The sequence below is a fragment of the Penicillium digitatum genome, chromosome 4 (assembly GCF_016767815.1).
Source record: "Penicillium digitatum chromosome 4, complete sequence".
In the NCBI taxonomy this organism is placed as follows: Eukaryota; Fungi; Ascomycota; class Eurotiomycetes; order Eurotiales; family Aspergillaceae; genus Penicillium; species Penicillium digitatum.
Genome location: NC_089387.1, coordinates 2,254,803 through 2,276,897, shown reverse-complemented (window position 1 = coordinate 2,276,897; position 22,095 = coordinate 2,254,803). Strand labels below are relative to the sequence as shown.

The following is a 22,095-nucleotide window of genomic DNA, read 5'->3' as shown; positions in this document are numbered from 1 at the left end:
GTCCTTGATGTTTTGGACCTGATCACACCAACTGTAAGTTTGAACTGCCTCTTTGCTTTTTATCACATTCCCCCTTGAGTGCAAAGAGGGTTGTGGTTTCAACCTGCCCCTCGACAGCACTCAATTGGCCTTGCATGAAGAGACTTCAGCTGGCACCAGTCTGAGAGATGATTCTCCATCTACTTGCGGACAACGCTTAACAAGTCCGGGATACGCCCCGAGACCTGACATTGGCCTTTCCTTACACATGCAATTCTCGCCCACTGCAAGAGAAAGATCATGGCTAACAGGAATTTCAACAGAACTTTTAGCTCTTTTTTTCCTCCAAAGATCTCTGTTTTTTTTTTTTTAAAAAAAAAAGAAGAAGCAACCCATTTGCCAAAAATCAGAGTTTTCTTTTCATTCCCCTAGTCAACATTCATCATGGTCCTCCACAACCCCAACAACTGGCACTGGGTCAACAAGGATGCCTCTGGCTGGGCCAAGGAGTACTTGCAAAAGAACCTTGTCGGCGTCAGTGTTGAGGAAGGGGGCGTGTCAGCCAAAGTAGCCAAGTTGTTGTCAATGGATGGAGACGTAGATGTCAGCCAGCGCAAGGGCAAAGTCATCACTCTGTTCGATGTCAAGGTCTCGCTAGAATACTCAGGTTTGTAGTCCAATATCAATTCAGTTTATTTCAAATTCTTCTTGGTTTTTTTTTGTGGACCTGGCAGCTGAGACGCTTCCATAGGTAAGACAAAGGACGATGAGGATGTCACCGGCACCATCAACATTCCCGAGGTAGCCCACGACACCGAGGAAGATGAGTACGTCGTATGTTCACTTGTCCCCATTCCCCATCGCCAAGATGATCTGTAACACTAACCATGTAAAACGCCCTGCAGTTCGAGATTGAAAACCGCGCCGACTCCAACTCCAAGCAGCCCGTAAAGGACCTCGTGCGCACAAAGCTCGTCGCCGAACTCCGCAAGACCCTGTCCAGCCTTACGCCCGCCCTGATCGCCGAGCACGGCAAGGATCTCCAGCACGCCCCAGGCGTGAACCCATCTAGCGGCTTCTCCAAGGCCACTGTCCACCCGCAAACCAAGGCCGATACCCCAGCCGCAGCCGCGCAGGCCACCACCACCACGACCGGTAAGGTCGCCGTCAACACAACCACCGTTTCGGCCTCAGACGAGTTCCGCACCACAGCCAGCGAGCTCTACACCACCTTTACGGACGCGCAGCGTATCACTGCATTCACGCGCGGTGCACCGCGCCAGTTTGAGGGCGCCAAGGTCGGCGGCAAGTTCGCTATCTTCGACGGAAACGTGACTGGAGAGTTCGTTACCCTTAATGAGCCCAAGCAGATTATCCAGAAGTGGCGTCTTGCTCAGTGGCCCGAGGGTCACTTCAGCACGCAGGAGATCAACTTCGATCAGAACGATATCGACGGTGTTACTCAGATGCGTGTTTCTTGGTCCGGCGTTCCTATTGGCCAGGAAGATGTCACCAAGCAGAACTGGGACATGTACTATGTTCGCAGCATCAAGCAGACTTTCGGGTATGTCATGTCTCTTTTTCTTTCCCGTCCTCCCGTCCTCTTCTCTTTTCCTTACATTCATCTGCTTCGGATCATTCCATTCTTTTTCCTGGTCTCGTTTGCCAATCCGGCCTCTGTCTACAGATCTCAGCGTTCCTCAGAAACATCGCAATACTGGAATCGGTTACTAATCATTCTCGTTCTTCTCGTTGGTGTAGGTTTGGCAGTATTCTCTGATCGACTACATCTCTTCTCGGTGGCATGAAATACACACAAAACAATGCATTCGTCCGAAAGACTTCTTTCCTCTTTTTCTCTACATGGATTGGCCACAGGTAAAGACTGCAAAAAGCGCAAGCAACTAGATTATTCGCCTGCTTTCTTTTTCAACTCGTGTCTCTTTTCTTTTTCCACCCGTATGGCCCTTGCAGTTCTGTGTCGGGCAGGGCTCAATGACGCTATGATAAGAGAAATGGTGGTATGTCTATGATAATGAAGATAAGTTAACCTATTGATCTACTTGGACCCTTTTAATAGATGGTATGCTGGTTGCTCTGCTAGTACCGGGCTTTTTTTGCCTTCACGGAAGCCCCATGCCTTTTGAGCCTGTCGGAGATTCAAAGGTGGCCAGGTCCAAAATGAGCTACGGGTCTCTTTGGGAAGAACATCTCAGCACATCCTTCCACGCTTTTCGATACCGAGATGGATGAAGCCTTGTGTTCTATCTCTTCCCAAGAAGCCCGCTATGAGACTGGTAGCTTTCTCGCATCTTTCTCAACTCTCGGCACCTCTTGACTTGCATTGTATAGATTGTTCTTGATGTGTACCTCTTTTACTCCGCCGCACTTTACACATGGCAACTCATGTCTAGGTGACTAGCCTTTGGGAAGATGGATCCATACCTTACTGCAAGTGATGAGTTGGTCTACATTAACGCATATACATCCCATTGATAGGGTGGAACATAAGAGTAGCAATGCACACCATGGTATTTCATTCATCGTCTATGTCTTTCCTAGATTTTTTACCAGCCTGATATCTATTCAGTTCCAAAATTGAACCCACCCTTACAGAGTGCGCTCAATGAGCTCCATACCGTAGTCCTCCTTGAGGGTCTTGATAAGAGGCTCACAGATATCCCAAGTAACGGGAGCGATAACACCCTATCAAGGAAGTGAGTATAGAGAATCTCGAGAGCAAAGGAGAGATAGATAAACATACAGTCTTGCTAATAGTGCCATCGAGAACCTGCTTAACAGCAACACCGCAAGGAATGCCAACGGTGCGGGCCATAGCCGAAGTAATGGGAGTACCGTACTCGCACAGGGTGGAGGTACGGGTCTCCTTGGAGCCGTCCTTGTTCTCGATCTCGAACTTGTGCTGGAGCATAACAAGGTCGCGCTCGCCGGGACCGTACTGCATCTTCTGCTCAAGAGTGGCACAGAGGGTGTCGAGGGCGTTTCCGCGGGGGGTGGTCTGCTCGTCGGAGAAGAGACCAATCCAGCGCAGGCCGGAGAGGAGACGATCCCGCTCGTCATTGTTAGGGAAACTGGTCTTGGATGCGATGGCCCACTGCAAATCCTTCTCGGAGGAAGAGTTGGCGCCGAGAACCTCCTTAGTGGCTTCTTTCCAGGAAGTGGCCTTATCGAAGACACTGTTAGGCGCGTCATTGAGGAAACCAATGTCGACAAGGACCTTGATCATCTCGGGGAAGCCCTGGTAGCGAAGAGTACCGCGGATAACGGTCTGGGCCTCGGGAATACCGTAGCGTTCGCGGAAGGGAGTCTGTACAGGTCAGTTGATTGAAACTAATTCTCGTAGAACGCATTAAATGTCATACGGAATCGCGGTTAGGGTATCCGACGAAGGCGAATCCGGGGTAGATGAAGAAGGGCTTGGCGGTAGCCATCAGATCGGGGCCGTCGATGGACACGATCTTACCATCTGCATTCTACATTAGCACTCTTGGTTTCTGTTATGCGTAAATAAAGCACATACCTTGGTAGATCTTGGCAGCGTTACGGAGAGCAAGAAGCACACCGCGGCTGAGCTAGTTAGTCAATTGTTCAAACAAACACTCAGCATTGAACTTCTGCTAACCTAGACCACGAGAACTTGAAACCGGAATTTGTCAGTTATATATCAACTTGGTGATAAGTGGACTTTTGCTGACCTTGTATCCCAGGGGGTTGTTTGAGCATTCGGGGGCGGGCAAGCTGTTGTTGGTTAGCTATACCACGTATAGAACACGGGAATCATCGGACGAACCCTCCACAGAAGGAAACAAATCCGGTAACCTTGCCGCCAGCAGCGTGGACCTCGTGAATAGTCTTGACAGCGTCTATCTCTCGTAAGCGTCGGTCTGTTTATATCTGTGACATAGACACGTACAGAGGTGATCGAGACCAGGGTCGAGACCGATCTCGTTCATGACTGTGATACCAGCCTCGCGACACTGCTCATCCAACTCCAACATAGCAGGGGAGACGTAGGATGTGGTGACCACGTTTGTCTGTTGTAATAAATTAGTCAAGTGCTCGCTCCCTCCAGAGAAAGATGTGTTACCTTAGTGCGGATAGCAGACTTGATGACGGTAGCGTGGAAAGTGTACGGGATAAGCGAAATCACAACATCGGCCTGGTTCAGAGCAGCATCGAGGGCGGCATCATCGTTGACATCAAGAGAGATGGCCTTGGCATTCTTGAAGCCAGAGGCAAGGGCCTGGGCACTCCCGAGGGTACGGCAGGCTGTTACCGCATTGTCAGCGATTTTCAATGAAATAGGGGCCTAAGTGGATTCAATGAACATACCAACAGTGACCTCAACATCAGCCTTGCTGAGGACCTCAACAGTAGGCTTGGTGACTTCAGAATAATCAGAAATTAGCAATTGTACAACTCAAGAAGCTCGATGCGGGGCAGCATGACGCATTTAGGGCCAAGAGGTTTGGAGAAGAGAAACGAGGCGTACCGAAGCCCGACCCCAAAAGGAGAGCCTTGGAACCGGCAATTTGCTTGACCATTTTGATTGAATCGGTATAATAGATGATGTTGGGATAGTTCAACCGGAGCACATCAGCTCTGGGCATACGGCAAATGACTCAACATCACGTGAACCGGTATCGGCGCGGGGGTTTAGCTGAGCACAGATGTGTTCAAAGTGTCAGTTTCACCGCCTGCTGTTTATAGCTAGTTGTTCTTCATACTCGAGAAGAGAAAGGATCATTGAAAAGGAACACCCTTGGATTAATGATTTATAGTGATGGAACGAGAGATGAAGGATGGATCTGGCGTGGAGGAGGTAGAGGATTAGGAAGTAGATAATATTTGATTTACCGACAACCGATTTAGTGGACGGCGATGCATAGATGCATGCTGATATCAAGTTTATCATGTCAGGCGTGCCCAACAGAAACTCCGCAAAAAGCAACACGTTAGTGATGCTGAAGCTGAACAAAAACAGGTAGAGACAGGGTATATAACAGACAGTTCGCTAGATGTCTTTGACCTTTCCAGCTTGACACCAAAGCATCGCGTCTGGGCCTTCCTCGCTCGATTTTGCGTCGCCGGCAAAGTTCCCCTCTGCATTGGGGTCCTGCCGAGATTTGGAAATCCGCCTCTGCCATCCGAGCATCACAGGTAGGAAGTGCCACAGGTCGAATTCTGGCCACATGACATCGAGGAAGACAATCTCCGTGTTCTCGTGTGTCTGCCAGAGCATAAAGTCGCTCAAGCGTTCGACGCCCGAAGTGCGGATCAGGATATCCAGGGGCGGAGCATCCTTGGTCAACATGTGGTCGTTTAGAGTCTGGCGAGAAATGTTTTCGGGGGAGATATAGACTGGGCTATCTGCCTCAGTTGCGGGTCTCGGTGGGGGGCAGCCCTTGGGGTCTTGCTGGTTTCCGAGGTGGAGGGTTGTGGAAGACGAGCAGGAAGACATCGATCCATAGACTCGGTCGGAGTAGTCGTGCCGAGAAAAAGCGTCGTCATCCTGTGCCGAAGAGCCCGACGTAGACTCAGAATCACTGTGTGATTCATGTGTTGTCGATCCGAGCGTCTGAGCGCGGATATTATCTGCAATATGGGATTCCGAGAAGCGGGAAGCGGCAGCCGCGGAGCGACCCTGTTGAATCGGTGTAGTATAATCCTCAACCGTGTCGCGGATAGCGGAGGTGATCTCGTCGCGGGAGGTATAAGGAAAGCAGATATTAAGGATGCGGTCTCCGTTGCGGCTGGTCATGTCAACGGCTTTGTTGACGGCCTCCAAAACGTCCGGTTTGAGCATATCAAGACGGCCCAGGACGCGAACTTTTGCTCCGTACCGATCGAGCAGATCTCCGTGTTGAGCCATCTGCGACAGCTTCACCTTGGCCATTTCCATGAGCGCATCCACCTCGAATTTTGAGCGTTTGAAGTTCTCGATGCTGAACGCGTAGATCGTAACTACCTTCACTCCACTCTTGTAACAGACTTCGAGGATCTATCAGTCGTTAGCATGGGCCACAATACGGGTGCAGCCGCGTAACGCCGAGCTGCCCAAATAGTAGCACCCACTCTTGCAAGAGCTTCAAACCCCAAATTATGTCCCTCCACTGTCTCAATTCCATGTGATCGGGCAAAGCGCCTGTTTCCATCCATAACGAAAGCCACATGCTGGGGGACAGGGCCCTGTTGGAGTGCGCCGATCAGCAGTTCCTTGAGGCTTGTGATGGCGTATTCGGCAGGCGGAGAGGCGAGGAACCAATTTCGAAGACGTGACAGATGCATTGAAGGCATGATGGAGGTGTGGAAAGTATATGAGTCCCCTAAACTCCGTAGAAAAATCGAGGAGTTCGGGTAGAGACTGGTTACAGAATAGAAGATAAAAAGGTGCGCGGCAAGCGGCTGGCCGGATTTGTCTTCGTACTACAAAACGCGACGTGGTCAGTTACTTACAGTCTTTGTTATGGGCAATTTTACTAAAAGGATTTGGAGGCAAGGCAATTCAAGCACTTAGGCTACACCATTTTCCATGTGTAATTTTAGATTCTAGGGGGGGGTTTTTCGCCCCAGCTCTTAGTGTAAGCCCCGTGGAAGTGGCAAGGTAAAAAATGCATCGGCCAAGATCAGCCCAGGGAGCGATCTTCATTGGTTGCCCTTGGTGCCTATGGCTGTATAAGTTGCTTTGGGGTATGCCACTCAGGTTTAACATATCTATATCTAAGTGCCTGTGACTAGAGGATCCTCGCTGAAATCGCCTTTTGTACATTCATCATAACAATAGAATAGTAGTCGGCCGTAGATACGTATTTGCAGGGACAAATATTGTGAACAGAGGGCGTGAAGAGAAGAAATAGAGGGCCGAATGAGTCGATGTACCACTACTATTAGTGTCCATTGCTACTGATAGTGTGATTACTTGATCGTTTCCCTTGGGATGATTGTAAACAATTTCTCACGTTTGATTACACTTGGTAGAAGATTTCTGCAATAATAACCAGTTGACCCCCCAGATGAATGTTTGACAACAAGAGCATAATTAAAACAGACAGGATATCTTGAATGGTTATTTAACAGAAAATACGCACACAACTTTGCACCGAACACCGTGGTTGATGTTCGTGATGATAAATGATTGAAGGATCAAGGCAGTCCACATCTCAAAGATCTTTTCGGAACTCCTCAAGGCTGGAAGGAGTTCCAGGGCCTGAGCTGGCCATATCCCAGCTCCCATCTTCGCTTCGACGCCGGCGACGTTCCCCACGCTCCCTCATGGCATCACGGATCCGTGAACTGATGTCCTCAAGCGGGTCTTTCGGGGTGAGAGTACTGAGCGGCTTGAGCCCGTGCTGCGACCCAGGTCGGGCGCTAGCAGATCTGCTGCGGCTACGATTACGACTAGGAGGTCGTGTGGAGAAGAAACCAATGTTGGCCAGGTTGTGGAAGGACTCGTTGCGGGGCAGAGGCTCTGACGAGGGCATTTTCTCGGTATAGTCCGACACGCTGGCTCTTCTGATCTCCGGCAATTCGTTTTCGACCTTGTGATCCAGTTTGGTCGCTTCTCGGAATGGATCGGTGACAACCCGAGAGGCATCAAAGTCGGGGAATAGCTCAGGTCCCATGGTATTAATTGCCTCGGTTACTTGATGAGCTAGAGTAGCGCGTCTCTCTCGAAGTTTCACCAGCGTGTTGGCCGATGATGGGTTCAGAGATAGAACAAGCGGGCGAAGTGACTTTATAATGTCCATGCCTACTTCACCGATCCGAAGAGCCGCAAAAGTGATGGTGGGGAAGAGGACCACGCCAATCACCACTACCGACCAAAGCGGAACCCAGTCTGGAACTATTCCATTGACTCGGTTCCAGTAAGTCCAATACGTGAGGGAGGCAGTGTAAAAGGCATAGAGTGCCGGAGCAAATGCAAGGGCAATAAGAAGCTTCCATGTAGCCATCACATCTCGGCCTTGAAGTTTCACAGTAGAAGCAGCCAGTGCTTCCTTAGACTTCTTTGCGGAGATACGTTTGGTTGCAATGAAAACGGGGGTAAAGAGCAGCAAACCGGGAAGCGTCCCGATTGCCAAGAGTGCTAATTTGCCTAGACGGTAAATCAATGTGGCAACCACCTGCAAGATGGAGAACTTCGCGTAGGCCACTTGGTGGTCCCGGATTCCAAGAAGACGAAGCTGCTTGTTATATCCCACAATCGACTTGCGTAATTCAACGATCCGGGGATCATCTTTGAAGTGGGCGTAACCTTTCACAAGGCGGCGATTCAGCTCCACAACCATAGGAAGAGGAAGGTTTTTGCCTTTCGTGTTGTACAGACGACGGGCAGCTTGGATGACCTTTGAACTGTTAGCGGAAGTGTATGTCCCCGTAATGGAAAGAAACCAACCATTAGTGTTTCATAATCGGGACTAGTGACAGTGACCGAGACGAGCCTTCCGTAGATGATTTCCAGCAAAGCACCGACAGACTCCCGTCGTTCACCTTGCTTGAATTGCTCCACCAATTCCGAAGGAATGTCAATTGGACTACCAAACTCAATAACGGCCCTGGAGCGGAACTTGTGAGCATGGAAATAGTTCATGCCACAAGGCACAATCTTCAAACCACAGTCCGGGTTTTCAGCCAGGGTGCCTAGAGCCATCAGGGCGACACCAGCTGTGTCATGTTAGTAAATCTTTCGGAACTATTGGACACGAAGAGCTTGCCTTTTAAGGGAAGCAATGTAGTGCGATCATGGCTTCCACCTTCCGGGAAGATACCGACACAACCGCCCGTGCCTAGTCTTTTGAATACTGCCTGATAGACTGCAGTCTGATCCACATGAGGAGCAACCTTGAATTTGGTGCCCTTGAAATCTGGATCTTGCTCGGATGCATCTCCAGTGAAATTTCCATCACGGTCAATGTCTTTGCGTCCAGTGAGTTGGGCTAGCGCATCCCTGTGCTTGAAAGGCTTCTTAAGCACCAATTCCTCCGGTCCCTTGATCTCGGCGATCGCAGTACTGTGTGACGTTCCGTTGATGGTTGGTAGGGCAATAGTTCCATCCTTTTGGAAGCTATTTTCTTCAAAGTTGGTTCCAACACCTCGCACAAGAGTTGGTTTGTTGATCGGGTCGGGAAGGTAGATGGTGCCGGTTCCGGGTTTCAAGTTGTCCATAGCACGTGCCACAGGCAGTGTGCCAATTCCTCTCGCCAGAAGTCCGATGAACTTGCGTTTGAAAGACTTGTCCGCAATAAGCCATGAGATACGACGTTGCGCTTCGCTGCGAATGACGCGCATCAACACCAAAGAATCTACGAACTGGGCGAAAATCCATCATTAGCATCTTGTCTATCGGACCGGAAGCAGGCGGCATACCTGGTTCGCATGGGGAGCTGCCACCAGAATGATGGGACCACGGCGAGGGATCTTCCATGAGCCTCGGGGGTGGACTTCGCGGAAGAAGAGGTCGATGAGCACGGAGAATGTCCAAAGAACCAAATCATACATCCACCCAATGAGGGGTGGGATGTACTGGCCTTTTTCACCCATTGTGCTGTCGAAGCCCGGTGGGCCGTTTCTGGGGGAAAGAAAGCTGATTTGTGAAATAATGAAGGATTATGATTGTGTCGACATGAAGTCCCTGGAGAAAAGATAAACGTGAGTACGGCTAGCCGGAAGAGCTTGGGATCCACACACTTGGCCGTTTCGAGCCTCAGATCACCATAGACGATCTAATATATTTGATAGACAGGGTATCAGAACATGAGGTCAAGGAAGAAAACATGAGAAGAGGGGGAGGGTCGAAGTTCGCATCTGGAAGATTTGAGAGTCTTAGCGCGCTTTGACTGGAACGCTTTGACTCGGACGCTTGCAGAACGTGACAAGAATTCAACTTACGATTGATCTTGGACTTTTAATAGAAGAATTCTCTTGTTTATGTGTACATACAACTGTTACATGCGAAGCAAGCTAAATTAAATGATCAGTCACAATGAGAAAAGCTCTGAAACTGCTCCGCACTCCGTACAATACCTTCCAGGTGAGCACAGGCCATTGCAACTTCACAAGATGGCCCGAGAATCCCAGTATGAGATCAATGAAATCAACTTTCCAACTTTTCAATCATAGAATCTCAACACCCCTAAGCATACCGAGTGTTGGAGTTCACTAATCAAAGCATCATGCAGCTATTCCAGGTCTTATCAAATGAGATCGGCCTGGATGCTATCGCCAAGAGCATTGAAGTGCGTAAAGCATCAAGCTTAACACGATGGAGACGATGTGTTTAATTTACAATTCCAGGTAGATAGGTGATATGATCAACTACACAGTATACTGGAATTAACATCAAAATGACCTACAGACAAAAAAAACACGATCAGTTTTCACACCGTACAACGTAAAAGTTCCCCCTGCAGGTTTATCTCCCCGCCTGCCCCGCCTTTCCACTTCAACTTCCCTGATATTGCAAGTCTACACTTTACTCGAAGACCTCTGAATAGTGGTTTTCTAATCTTGTCTTTTGGGAAGTCTTTAGGCCTTGTTTTGGTCTCTTCTCACGCCGTCTACACCTGCTACTCACACACCCCGCCTTTCATCTTCCAACTCGACATCCAACTTGACCACTATTCTCCCGGGGATTAGGCCGATAAAAACAGTGTCACATGCGCTTGGAATGATCTCGCATTCATGTCTCTCAAGTATGCCTCTGCTCTCATGGCTGTTTCTCTCCGGGGCCAGGACCAGACCCATACAATATTGAAGCATCCACGCTGACTGCCTAGTTGGGTAATGCTTGATGATCAGGATGGCTTCGTCCGTCTTCCCAACGAGCGCTTGATCTACTCCTCCCCTCCTCGTACTAGTGTCTCTTTGACTCCGCCCTCCCGATACAAAGGTGCAGAAAAACTTTCAATCCAAAGCAGTGCTGGCTGCATCCACCTCACCAACCAAAGAGTCGGTATTAATTTGAGTCTATGTCTCCACGCCATGTTAACCCTCGACAGGTTATCTACCTTCCCGCATCCAAAAGCAATGACCTCCAGTCCTTCTCGTCACCTCTCTTGAATGTCCGTGACTCTCATGTTTCTGCACCATTCTTTGGACCCAATGTATGGACAGCTCTAGTACAACCAGTATCTGGAGGTGGCATCTCACCATCCCTGCCTGCTGTTCAATTGAAAGTGACATTCAAGGAAGGCGGAGCCTTTGACTTCCACACCAACTTCGAGCGGATCAAGGAACGACTCGAGCAGGCTGTTGAGAATACAAGCGAGAGCACTCGAGGGCAACAAAACGTGGATCTCTCAGCAGTTCATTTGGAAGAGTTGCCTGCATATGAAGCTCCGCCTAATGCTAGCCAAAGTGCTAGACCCAGCCAGACACCAGAAGAGCCGCAAAGCAGTCGAGCGTCTGACGCCGGTTTCGAACCCGCGGAGCCGCCTCCATGTTACGAGGAGGTCCAGTCGCAAAGTGTAGCCCACGAGCTGGAAGAGAGGCTGCGACGCGCCATCTAATTTTTCGGGAGACCATTCCAACATGCCATTCTATCACATATTTGAACTGGGCTCTTTTTTTTTAATTTTATCTCATGTACATTATGTCCCCATCAATTAGCATTTAGCGATACGAAAGCGGTTCTTACGCACTTGGAAATGGAGGGAGGAAGAATTGATATCAACTCACCTACACTTATTTTCAGCAAACAAAAGTTGAATTTTCTCATATATCCGAGATCCTTAAATCAAGGAGAAGTAACTCCAGTAATAAAAATTCCCTAAAAACTGCACTTGTCCAGTCCTGAATGGCGTTGGAACCCATTGGCCAATCACGTGCGGCATAATTGGCGTCTCTCAGCGGCCGGGCCTTTCCGATTTTCCAGTCCGAAAGAAGCAGCTCTTGGGCAAAACCAACAACCTCCCTCAGTTACCACCCCCTTCCGCTTTTTCACCCCCACACAAGATCTCCGGTCATCATTCAATTGATCTTTGCCGCAATGGGTCTCTCCGAATTTTTCTCTGACGTTGTCTCCTCCTTCGGGTTCACCGAGGCCCAGGCTGAGGCTCCCGCTCAAGACACCGAGACCGAGACCACCACTCAGGAAGAGTCCGCCGAGAAGGAAGAGTCAGCCTCCACCGAGCCCGCCGAGGAGTCTCCCGCCGAGGAGGAGTCTTCCGAGGAGGCCCCCGAGGAAGAGGAGGCTGAGGCCGAGGAAGAAGAAGAAGAAGAGGAAGAGGATGAGCCTGAGGACATCAAGCCCAAGCTCGAGGAGGGTGAGTGGCCTTGCTGCTTTTCTGACTTTTGCTTTTTTGTTCGCATTCCATTATCGCCAGTGTCATGCGATCGTTGAACACGAGCTGTTGTTCGCACCAACTGGTCTTATGTGTTAGGACACGCCCCTGCGTTCTATGGCCCCCAATGGCATTGCAAAGACGATTTTCACCGGCTTTCTCGATCGGAGACTAACTTTAATTCTCAGAGTGCGCCCACTCCGCCGTCTGCGCTCCCTACAAGCATCACTATGACGAGTGCGTTGAGCGCGTCACCCGCCAGCAGGAGGATGAGGACTACAAGGGCCCCAAGGAGGACTGCGTCGAGGAGTGTAAGTGCAATTGACATCAACAATGGAACCAGACAAAACTATGGAATTGCCTCCCATCGATAATTGATTGTGCAACTAACATAAGCTAGTCTTCCACCTCACTCACTGCGTGACCGCGTGCGCTGCCCCCAAGCTCTGGAGGGAGTTGAAGTAAACGACTCTTCTACTGAGACTTGATTTCGGCGTTCTATCTAACTCTTGCATCGATCTGGCTCTCGAACTATTTTCGCTATAAACCGCATCGGTACGGGGAACCTCTTGGACTGAAACGCCGGAAGAAAAATCAATCCCGCTTTTATGATAGCTGCCAAGGCGGACTGATAGCCTGGTAGCTTGCCGCCTTGGGTTGAGAACGCAGGATCAATCCAGAAACGTGAGGTTTTGTTTTCTGGTCGTTCCTTGCGTATGTGTGCGCATATGTATTGTGTTTTCAAGGCAGGGAGGAGGGCTCAGAGGAAGCAACAAAGAATAATAGGTCATTTTCCCCCCTCTTTCAGCCTTGCGTGTACAGATAGCTGGTCTTCCGCCTGTTCGAACTGTGCTTTGGTTTATTCTCTTGTTTTAAAACGAATCTCATCTGTCTAGATTACCTTTGTGCGCTGGTAGGCTAGGCTTATTTTCCTTATCTAACTATAGGATGCATATGTGCACAAGTCGGCTCGGCATTGTTCTTGCCAGATTATTGATTCACAATATGCTCAATTCGCTAACTAGGATATGTCGACCCAAAGTGCATCAAGTCCCTAGAGGTTATCACATATTCAAAAGAGATTCGGGTACCATAAACCGGGGTACAACTCAAGCGGAAAAAGAGACAATGGGAATGAAGGCCCGTGAAAAGCACCATGGTCATGGTACAGCGATGAATAAAAAGAGCGACGCGTCAAAGCTCTTCCAAACCCTTGAAATGAACAAGTCGCACATCCCAAAAGAACCCTGATAGAGAAACAGCCGTCAAGTCTTGATCGGGGTATCAGTTGCCACGGCAAAATCATCAGATCTAACCGTCTTAACTTTCTCATCCGTCCGAGCCACGTCCCTAACCTCCTGTACCTCAACACCACGGTCGACCTCCCACCTACGACGATGAACACTCCTTCCAAAAAGCCCAACGGTCAACGGAAACGGTGCAGCTGCAACAGCAACCACAGCCGCAAAGACCAATGCATTCCGCATATTATACGGCGGTTCAGCCCCAGCTCCAGCCTTCAACGCATCCTGAATAAGAATAAAGCACGCACCAAGCAACTGCCCACCCGTCCAACAGATGGTACTCCCAATCTCCGAAGAGATAGGGTACGTAATCTCAGCGAGATACTCTAGCGTTATGGGTAGCATCGCGAACGACGCTGCGCCCAGTAGTGCCATAACCACATACGAAGGCGGTATTCCGGCCGCACTGCCCGGCGCGAAGATCAGCCCGATATACGTGACTGCCACCACTGGTACCAGCACTCGGATACTGCCCAGGTAGTGCTTGTACCGGTCTGTTATTGGCGACATGATCGCCGACGTGACGAGTCCTACCCCAATCAGGATGGCGCCTGCAATACCGGCTTCTGTCTCGGAGAACCCGTGCGGACTGAGGATTTGGTTTAGCAGTGAGGAGACGCTGTTGAAGAAGCCCACATATACAGAGAATGGAATGAAAATCTGCCAGAATTCACGCGCGCTAGTTAGTTCGCGTACTGCTGCACCCAGTGGTGTGTGCGGCTTTGCGGCGGATGTGCTTGCGGGTGTTGGTGGTGATGCTGGGAGGAAGAACGATGGGATTGCTGCGACGGTTGACTGTTTGTTTGAGGTGGAGTGCAAGTGTGAGAGGGAGAGAAATGAAAAAAGGATGGGTTAGGTATTGGTTATGGGTTTCACGTACGATGATCGAAATGTACAGGACCATATTTGGTATATCAGAGGGTTTCGACGCCCATTCCGAGTCGATCAGCTGGCCCAGGGCAGCGCCCAGTGGATTCGCGAGACTGGCGACTGCTGTTGCGCTCGTGCGGCCCTTATCTGAGAACCAGAGCTCGCTGTATCGGGTTGGTGCGCAGAGGCAGAAGGGCTGCGCGAATCCTATTAGGATTTGGCCGAACATCGCGAGTCCGAATATACCGCCATTCGCTCTGGTACCAGCATATCTGAGCCAGTTACCCACTAGTAGGAGTGTGGCGGTGGTGATGATAGCTGGTTTGGGGCCGCCTTTGTTCAGGATCCAGATAACGATGCTGGGAATCGGGTTAGCGAATGGGATACTTGGAGCGGACTTTTATTTAATTGTTTTGACTTCTCTTGCTTTTCAACATGGCAATTTATGTCAACTTACGGGCTAACAGCACAGAAGGCGAAGAGATAGCCAGTGCTCATCCAGTTAATAGCGCTCTCCGAGACATCAAAGTACTCCGCGGCCGTTGTTGAGATAGACGAAAAGGTCAACCACTGTATACGAAAGTCAGCGCATGTGCAAAGCCGAGTATCGGGATTAATCGTAACGGAGCACATACATCCCAACTAACGACGATATTTAGCAATACCAGCTGGGCCAGACCCCAGAAGCGTCGCTTATAGACCTTGTAGATAGGTCGAGAGCCCTGCTCTATATCCCGAGAGCGCTCAAGAGTCGACATGTCTACCGCGATGTGTGACAGAGTAAGCTCATTCTGCGCGGGCTACAATAAAATCAAACAAAGCGGGCAGTTTCACATCTTTCAAGTCTCTTGGCTCTCATGTCACTCTGGTCCGAGGTCCCAACCGGGGTACTTGGCGGTACTTGATAAGCCCTACTGTGACGCTGCATTGCACAAGTACTACAACGCTACTTTTAGGTAGTGCATAGCGGGGTAGATGAAAACATGTGAGGTTACTTGGATTTATTTATAGCTGTTGAATGTTGTACTATGTGTACATATGGTAGAATCTATCTCTACTACAGAGTGGATCCCCTAACAAATCATCGAATCACCCCTTGAGACGAAGAAAGTGGAATGACCAAACTTGGAACTGTCTTGTATACGTATTCAGTGCTCCATACATCTTCAAGATCTGAATCTATGTGTACGATATCAAATCAAATATCTCCTTTTACTCTGTGTACTTGCAGTTGGAGAAAAAACCGTGGCTGAACCATAAAATGATGCCGATCATGGTTTCCCCTTCCCTCCCCGCTATCTTTAAATTAATGTTGGCCTCTCTATTCTGTACCTTCGCCAAAATACATTCACTCCCTCTCCACAACTATACCCCTAACTCAGACCTACTACATTTCCCGACCGCAATCTTTAGCGCTCGAATTTCATGATGCGTGACGCCTGTTCCTGAATTTCTCCTCTACGAACCATTCTAATCGGGGAGACCCTGGCCATTGAACGACCACGAATATGAGCACGCGATCCAGTCAATCCTCCTACGGGGACTCACAGTATCTCTCAAACGTTGCCACTTCCGATGTTCCAGCTCCAACACCGCCGAATGGAAAGACACTCGTGGAGGAGTATCGAGATGCCCTGGAACCCCACCACGAGGAGCAGTCGCAATACGACCCAGTGAGTAGAGAGGCAACGCGCCAACTTGAGACTTCGGCTGACCATGCTTTCTTCGTTTCTGGTAGCTCCACCCGGCTCATTCGCGGAGCTCGGTTTTCCTGAATGTCAACGACCCCGTGACCATGTACCTATTGACCGAGACCGCCATAGGGGATAGCACGGATTACGAAGTCCTATCCTTCGAGGAGGTGGAAGGGTTGAAGAAGGAAGTCTCTTTGCTGTCCACTCGCATCCAGGGCACGAAGCGGAAACTGGCACTCGAAACGAAACTGCGTGACGCGGCGCAATCCCTTGGTAGACTCTACAGCCCGCCCAGCCCTCGGAGCAGCGGCGAATACGGTGCCAATGGCGGATCGAACTCAAACCGGATGAGCCGGGCTTCTGAGGCCCTCGACAAGAGTGACTCTGAACTCGCGGTCAGCCAGCGGCGATGTGAGGAGTTGGCACAGGAACTTTGGAAACTGGAGAAGAGGTCGCAGAAGATCAGTCAGCGCTTGCTGGAGCACACTGCGGGTGTCTTGCAGATGACACACAAGGGTCTGAAGAAGGGTCCTAAGAACCCTGCTCCACCCACTTCGGATAGCTCCCATGATGATCTAAAATTCGACGATCGTAGTCTCTACCGGACAACTGAGCATTTGGATGACTTTGGCGTGGACAGGAAGATCGAGACCAACGCGGCCGCCGCAATGAATACTGAGGCTATGCAGGCTACAGAGCGACGATTGGAGGAAATTAGCGAGCGCATGCATGACCTGATGAAAAAGTCGAACCCCGATGAATTCATCGATCCTCCCCCGCAGCTGTCAGCGGGTGGAGGGCCCGTCGATCCCACAGGAACGGTCGACGCTCATTTAGCCTATATCGAGAGTAGCATGGAAAAAATCGTCTTGCATACAGGGGACGCTCCTGCTCCCACGACTGCTCGCGACATTGCACCTGAAGCCGAGATAGCCTGGAAACACCAACTTACCAAAATCAACAATCAAGTGCAATCAATCGTTGATCGGTTTGGTTTGACCCGTTCGCCAACTTTGCCTCCGCCTCCTGATCCGTCTGACGGCGAGGGACTAGAAGAGCAATTCTCTTACCTTAAAACAGGTATAGACGGCTTGGAGAGCCGAGTGGATGGAGTCATTGAGCAGAAGAGCATTCTCACCACGCAAATCCAGCAACAGCGCGAGCTCAACTCCAAGTCAGACGCCGAGCGCGATGCCCATATCGGCGACCTGACGGAACAGTTGTCCCGCGTTCGCAAGGATCTCGAAGCGTCTGAGCGCGAAGGCAACGCCAAAGGCGACGAATTGGCTCTTGTCATGGAACAGCTCGACGCAATGCGCACCAAAGGCAATCCCCAGGAAGAAGCCAAGGCGACTCTGGCTCAGGCTGAGAGTGAAGTCGTGCGTTTGCAAAGCATTATCACCTCACTGCGTAGCGAGGCTGAGGCAAAGACTAAAGAAGTCAGGGAAGCCCAGGATGCCCAAGATCAAGCAGAGGCCGAGGTTAAAGGCCTGCAACAATTCATCAACGATTTGCAGGGAGACAAAGACATCGAGGACGAGGGGGTCAGAGAGGCCCGTGACCGTGCGGAAGATGAAGTGAAGCGTCTACAGGCCATAATTGAATCGTTACAGAATGATAACAACACGAAGAGCGAAGAGGCCACAGAGGCCAGAGAGGCCCGCGACCACGCGGAAGATGAAGTCAAACGTCTACAGGCCATCATTGCATCGTTGCAGAGTGATAATGATGTGAAGAGCGAAGAGTTCAGAGAAGCCAGAGAGGCCCACGACCATGCGGAAGGTGAAGTCAAGCGTCTACAGGTGGTCAATACTTCGCTACAGAATGATACCGAGAAAAAGATCGAAGAGACCAGAGAGGCCCATAGCCGCGCGGAAGACGAAGTTAAGCGTCTACAGGACATCATTATATCGCTGAAGAATGATACCGACAGCACGAGCGAAGAGACCAGAGAGGCCAGCGAACATGCGGAAGAAGTCAAGCGCCTCCAGGTGGCCATTGCATCGTTGCAAAATGACACCGACGCTAAAACGAAAGAGGTCATAGAGGCCCGCCACCGTGCGGAAGACGAAGCCAAGCATCTACATATCGTAATTGAAACTTTGCAAAACGACGCCGATGCTAGAGGTGAAGACGTCAAGGAAGCCCGGGACCGCGCGGAGAGCGAGGTTCAACGCCTGCAGAGCGTCGTTGAAACACTGCAGAACGATAGCGATTTCAGATCCGAGGAAGTTAGGGGTGCTCGTGATCGCGCCGAACAAGAGGTCGCTCAGCTTGAAGCCGCGATCCGGCAGATTCGAATTCAATCCGATGCCCGTATCAAGGAGGCGGATGATCAGCGCGCGCAGTCCGACCACAACGCCACTCGCCTGCAGAATGAGTTGACTGAGCTTGAAGGCGAGATTGTGCGGGTCACAACTGAACTGACAATGGCCAAGGCAGAGCTGGATGGGGCCTATGGTACTCGAGCCGAACGTGCGGCAGTAGTGGCTTCCAACACTAGTGTCCAAAGGGAGAATGATGCACTGGTCACCCGGAACATCGAGCTCACTGAGGAACTGGCTGCTCTGAAGAGCCAACGAGGAGGTGGTGATCTTCAGCAGCGGGCAGATAATCTAGAAAGAGAACTTAGTGAGATCATCGATGACTACGAAGCCATGACGAAAGCCAGCATCGAGTTTGAAAAAGAACGCGAACGCTTCGAGATTCTCATTGACAGTCTTCGGGACCGTTGCGAGCAACTCGAAACAAAACTGGCAGAAGAACGTATAAGCTGGATGAACTTGAGTAGTCCCACATCTGTGGGCCGCGATGGCACTTACGACACGACATCTACCATGGTGCTCAAGAATGAGTTCAAGAAGATGATGCGTGACACGCGCAACGAGAACATGAAGATGTTTAGGGTGAGTTCTCTTGTACCATTCTCCTTTATCAAACTAGCTGACACCTCTCAGGCTGAACAAGAAGAGCGTCGCAGAATTGAAGGGTTGCTGCGAGCCCTAAAAAAGGAGCACGCCAAGGTGACTGGCAAGAGCCCAGGTAGCACTCCATAATGATCATGACTTTCAACGTTTTCGGGTTTAGAGCGCATATTCATTCAAGGGTGTACATATAGACTGATTTTATAATAATTTTCTTTGGTTTGATCCCGGCAGGCACGATGGTGGATGAGGGTTTTTGCGGAAATCACATTCTTGTCTTAGTTATTCCCACCTGTCACTCTCTCCCAGTATATTCTAATCTTGACCAGGCCTCACTCTTTTGCCATCAAAATGCTTGCCCGAAGAATCGATCAATCCAGTAACCCGCATTCGCAGTTCTTTTCGGCGTCACAGAACATCCAACGTGGAAAACACCCTCAAGATTCCGACTCCATTTCACCATACAAAAACCCAGACTCGTCTGAGTCTATTTTAAGCGATGAACGATCTATATACAATGCGATCAGAGTTACCACTCCAAATGATTCCAGTCCTCGTTTCTATGCGTCTCTCCTCTCTGATAACCCAGTTCACGAGCAAGGCTTAGCGGTAAATATGGCCAGATTCATCCCTACAGATTCACAGGAGGATCAGACTCCTACCAGTGTTCTGGTCAGAGAAGAAAGACGACAGAGAATGGCAGGGAAGCTTGGAAATCACACCAAACTATTATCCGACCAGTACTGGCAAACCGCACACTGGTCAAGACCTCCTTTGAGTACAAATCACTCAAACCCATCGGTGTTAAACTCCCGTCGGCCTTCACACCGCAAGGCTGTTTCCCTCGGTGATGGAAGTGTCTGCAGGCCTAAATGGCCCGGGAACTTGGGACCTGCAGTAATAACCGTCCAACCACGATATCCACCGCCAGAAAGAACGCCTACGCCCCCTGGCCTTCCCTCTTTCGGCACTTCAGAGGCTGTGTCCATCTCTGCGCGGTTCATGATCCCAGACAACCCTGCACGGTCACACGCAAACTTGCAAGGTGGCGGTCCTGCTGGTGATCAGCGTGGCAGTTCGTGTGGCGACACCCTGAGGAGATTTTTTGGCTTGCTGCCTGCGTCTCATGCTAGTGGAATCTACGTTAACGGCATAGGAAGAGCCGAGGATGGCACGCTGGTACAGGGCCGATTCCCCCATCGACAAAGTGGCCATGGAATGAACATCGGTCGACCGCTGCAGGACCACCCTTTCCATCAACGTCTTCCCATTGCCCGCCACGAAGCCTCGGATACAAGCTACGATCCTTATGTTGAGGCTGCACAAACAAAGAGTTGTCTTGGGCGAAGCCCAAACAGACATGTCCAGCCTTTGGCCCGGTCCCCGCCTGGACGACATTTCCCCTTTCCATCAGACCCAGTCCCTGCTGTGATAAACTGCCCACTGCGGCCCAGGACCACTGCCCTTCTCACCTTGTCACGCAATCTGGCTGGGTCAGACGGTCCTAGGAATTCAGTTGAGCTTTCTGCACAAGGGACGAGGACGACTAGAGACCACACCCCCCCGAACCCATCGCGGTTGCATTCAGTTCTTACGATGGCTGGCTGCGGCGGTGGTACAGATGAAAACCCTCACTCAAGCATGCCGGTCTGCCCGGGCGTTTTGGCGTGGTTGAACGTCCAGAGATGCCTTTTCTGCTGCTGTACGGGTAGCCACGAAGAATCAGATGATTCTCTTGGAGCAACGAGCTCGCGGGAAACTTATGTCACTGCCCAGAGCCAAGTATCACCTGCTGGATCTCAGAATGAGAGCAGTGCGGGGAATGCCCGTCTCTATGGCCTCCAGGCATGGATCGTATCTCTGTATGGCGTCATGTTTCCGACTCTTGTGAACCCTGCCACTGTATAATCTTTCGTTGAAGTACATGCGCTTCCACGACCTGGTACGTTGCTACTGTGATTATGTTCTCCTTCTTGTCTGGGTGATCAATGCCCAGCCGCGCTTGCTGAGTAGACTTATCATTAACTCGAACGTGTCTGTCTTTTGTCCATACGTTAGTACGGGCCAGATTTCCTCTACCACGTCTTTTCCGTTTTTGTGTCAATGCAGCTAAATGGGCTCTCAATATCAATCCCTAAGCTACAATAAGACTGGACTGGTCTTGTGTAATACTTGTGAGTTCAATTCCTTCTATGGATTACCTCGACCTAAGCCCGTCTGGTCGTAGCTGGCAATTACAGTCGCCACATGGTCCGAATCTCTTTTTTTTTTCCATACTTCTCTTTTGCTTAGTTGTGACTCAAATAGCTCCGCAACAAAATATATATCTACCCTAACAAATGTATCCATTTGTATGCGGGTGCCCAAATGCAGCCAAAATCAGAAAGGAAACATTGCGATTACTGATTTTAAAACGCATTCGAAATAGCCTATAAGTTGGTGCGCCATCTGTCTTCTACCTCTCACGTATAATGTCACGTGTCAATCTAAGCCGTCTTAATGACGGGCTCCACAATCTACACAACCTACAACATACGCTCCTCAATCCAATGTTCCGGGAGATGGTCGATTTCATCACATTTGACATCAAAAAAGCATGCTGCAAGTCAATTGAGTCACTCTAAAACAATGGAGCAAATCAACCCGACAAGACCGTCTTGGATTAAATGTGACCCAAACCTAAGCTGCGCGTCCTCGATAATGCAGTCGAGTTCAATGGTGCATCGACAGACCATGTCTGGACTCAGTTTGAAGCCTGATGTGAATTAATCGAATTTGAGGATACGTCAAATGATATACCCTCGTCACCTCCCCCACGGTAAGGAAGCTCAAAATGGAAAATTTGGAGACAGTGTGGCAAACGGTTTACTGTGTGTGAGAGATCAGGAAGTTTTCGGGCTTTTTTTACATTCAAATCACATTGATAGCTACTAACTAGTCTGAGAGAGATTCAACGGCCCTATGGGGATGCAGTGATGCTCTGACTTCACTATCTGCTTTCCCACCTCTCCTCGTCTTCCTC

At 50.1% G+C, this 22,095-nt stretch overlaps 9 protein-coding genes across 9 annotated transcripts; 5 read left to right on the top strand and 4 right to left on the bottom strand.

Annotated features, from left to right (window-relative positions):
• Positions 1 to 423: 423 nt before the first annotated feature.
• Pdw03_0753 (Activator of Hsp90 ATPase) lies at positions 424 to 1,759 on the top strand (the record flags this gene model as incomplete). The annotated part of the gene is made up of 4 exons (XM_066099709.1): positions 424 to 646; positions 731 to 813; positions 885 to 1,543; positions 1,741 to 1,759. 4 exons carry the CDS (start codon positions 424 to 426, stop codon positions 1,757 to 1,759), a joined length of 984 nt encoding a protein of 327 aa, XP_065957436.1.
• Positions 1,760 to 2,589: 830 nt separating this feature from the next.
• On the bottom strand, positions 2,590 to 4,544 carry Pdw03_0752 (Saccharopine dehydrogenase Lys9, putative; the record flags this gene model as incomplete). The annotated part of the gene is made up of 11 exons (XM_014680532.1): positions 2,590 to 2,685; positions 2,744 to 3,307; positions 3,363 to 3,466; positions 3,521 to 3,567; positions 3,623 to 3,636; positions 3,696 to 3,738; positions 3,791 to 3,863; positions 3,914 to 4,034; positions 4,088 to 4,269; positions 4,333 to 4,386; positions 4,493 to 4,544. The coding sequence occupies 11 exons, from the start codon at positions 4,542 to 4,544 to the stop codon at positions 2,590 to 2,592; spliced, it is 1,350 nt and encodes a 449-aa protein (XP_014536018.1).
• A 470-nt stretch (positions 4,545 to 5,014) lies between these two features.
• On the bottom strand, positions 5,015 to 6,297 carry Pdw03_0751 (Prenyltransferase, putative; the record flags this gene model as incomplete). Its single annotated transcript, XM_014680531.1, has 2 exons — positions 5,015 to 6,001; positions 6,076 to 6,297. 2 exons carry the CDS (start codon positions 6,295 to 6,297, stop codon positions 5,015 to 5,017), a joined length of 1,209 nt encoding a protein of 402 aa, XP_014536017.1.
• An 863-nt stretch (positions 6,298 to 7,160) lies between these two features.
• On the bottom strand, positions 7,161 to 10,045 carry Pdw03_0750 (Glycerol-3-phosphate acyltransferase Sct1, putative; the record flags this gene model as incomplete). The annotated part of the gene is made up of 8 exons (XM_014680530.2): positions 7,161 to 8,345; positions 8,396 to 8,664; positions 8,715 to 9,309; positions 9,367 to 9,568; positions 9,623 to 9,631; positions 9,688 to 9,722; positions 9,940 to 9,960; positions 10,019 to 10,045. 8 exons carry the CDS (start codon positions 10,043 to 10,045, stop codon positions 7,161 to 7,163), a joined length of 2,343 nt encoding a protein of 780 aa, XP_014536016.2.
• A 127-nt stretch (positions 10,046 to 10,172) lies between these two features.
• Pdw03_0749 (WW-domain-binding protein) lies at positions 10,173 to 11,507 on the top strand (the record flags this gene model as incomplete). The annotated part of the gene is made up of 4 exons (XM_014680529.2): positions 10,173 to 10,235; positions 10,636 to 10,691; positions 10,776 to 10,947; positions 10,998 to 11,507. The coding sequence occupies 4 exons, from the start codon at positions 10,173 to 10,175 to the stop codon at positions 11,505 to 11,507; spliced, it is 801 nt and encodes a 266-aa protein (XP_014536015.2).
• Positions 11,508 to 11,986: 479 nt separating this feature from the next.
• On the top strand, positions 11,987 to 12,746 carry Pdw03_0748 (Cytochrome b-c1 complex subunit 6; the record flags this gene model as incomplete). The annotated part of the gene is made up of 3 exons (XM_014680528.1): positions 11,987 to 12,263; positions 12,470 to 12,592; positions 12,682 to 12,746. The coding sequence occupies 3 exons, from the start codon at positions 11,987 to 11,989 to the stop codon at positions 12,744 to 12,746; spliced, it is 465 nt and encodes a 154-aa protein (XP_014536014.1).
• Positions 12,747 to 13,546: 800 nt separating this feature from the next.
• On the bottom strand, positions 13,547 to 15,213 carry Pdw03_0747 (Cell surface receptor/MFS transporter (FLVCR), putative; the record flags this gene model as incomplete). The annotated part of the gene is made up of 4 exons (XM_014680527.1): positions 13,547 to 14,380; positions 14,466 to 14,814; positions 14,913 to 15,025; positions 15,091 to 15,213. 4 exons carry the CDS (start codon positions 15,211 to 15,213, stop codon positions 13,547 to 13,549), a joined length of 1,419 nt encoding a protein of 472 aa, XP_014536013.1.
• Positions 15,214 to 15,963: 750 nt separating this feature from the next.
• Positions 15,964 to 19,205, top strand: Pdw03_0746 (Involucrin repeat protein; the record flags this gene model as incomplete). The annotated part of the gene is made up of 3 exons (XM_014680526.1): positions 15,964 to 16,128; positions 16,194 to 19,055; positions 19,107 to 19,205. The coding sequence occupies 3 exons, from the start codon at positions 15,964 to 15,966 to the stop codon at positions 19,203 to 19,205; spliced, it is 3,126 nt and encodes a 1,041-aa protein (XP_014536012.1).
• A 219-nt stretch (positions 19,206 to 19,424) lies between these two features.
• Positions 19,425 to 20,981, top strand: Pdw03_0745 (uncharacterized protein; the record flags this gene model as incomplete). The annotated part of the gene is made up of 1 exon (XM_014680525.1): positions 19,425 to 20,981. The coding sequence occupies one exon, from the start codon at positions 19,425 to 19,427 to the stop codon at positions 20,979 to 20,981; it is 1,557 nt and encodes a 518-aa protein (XP_014536011.1).
• Between the last annotated feature and the right edge of the window lie 1,114 nt (positions 20,982 to 22,095).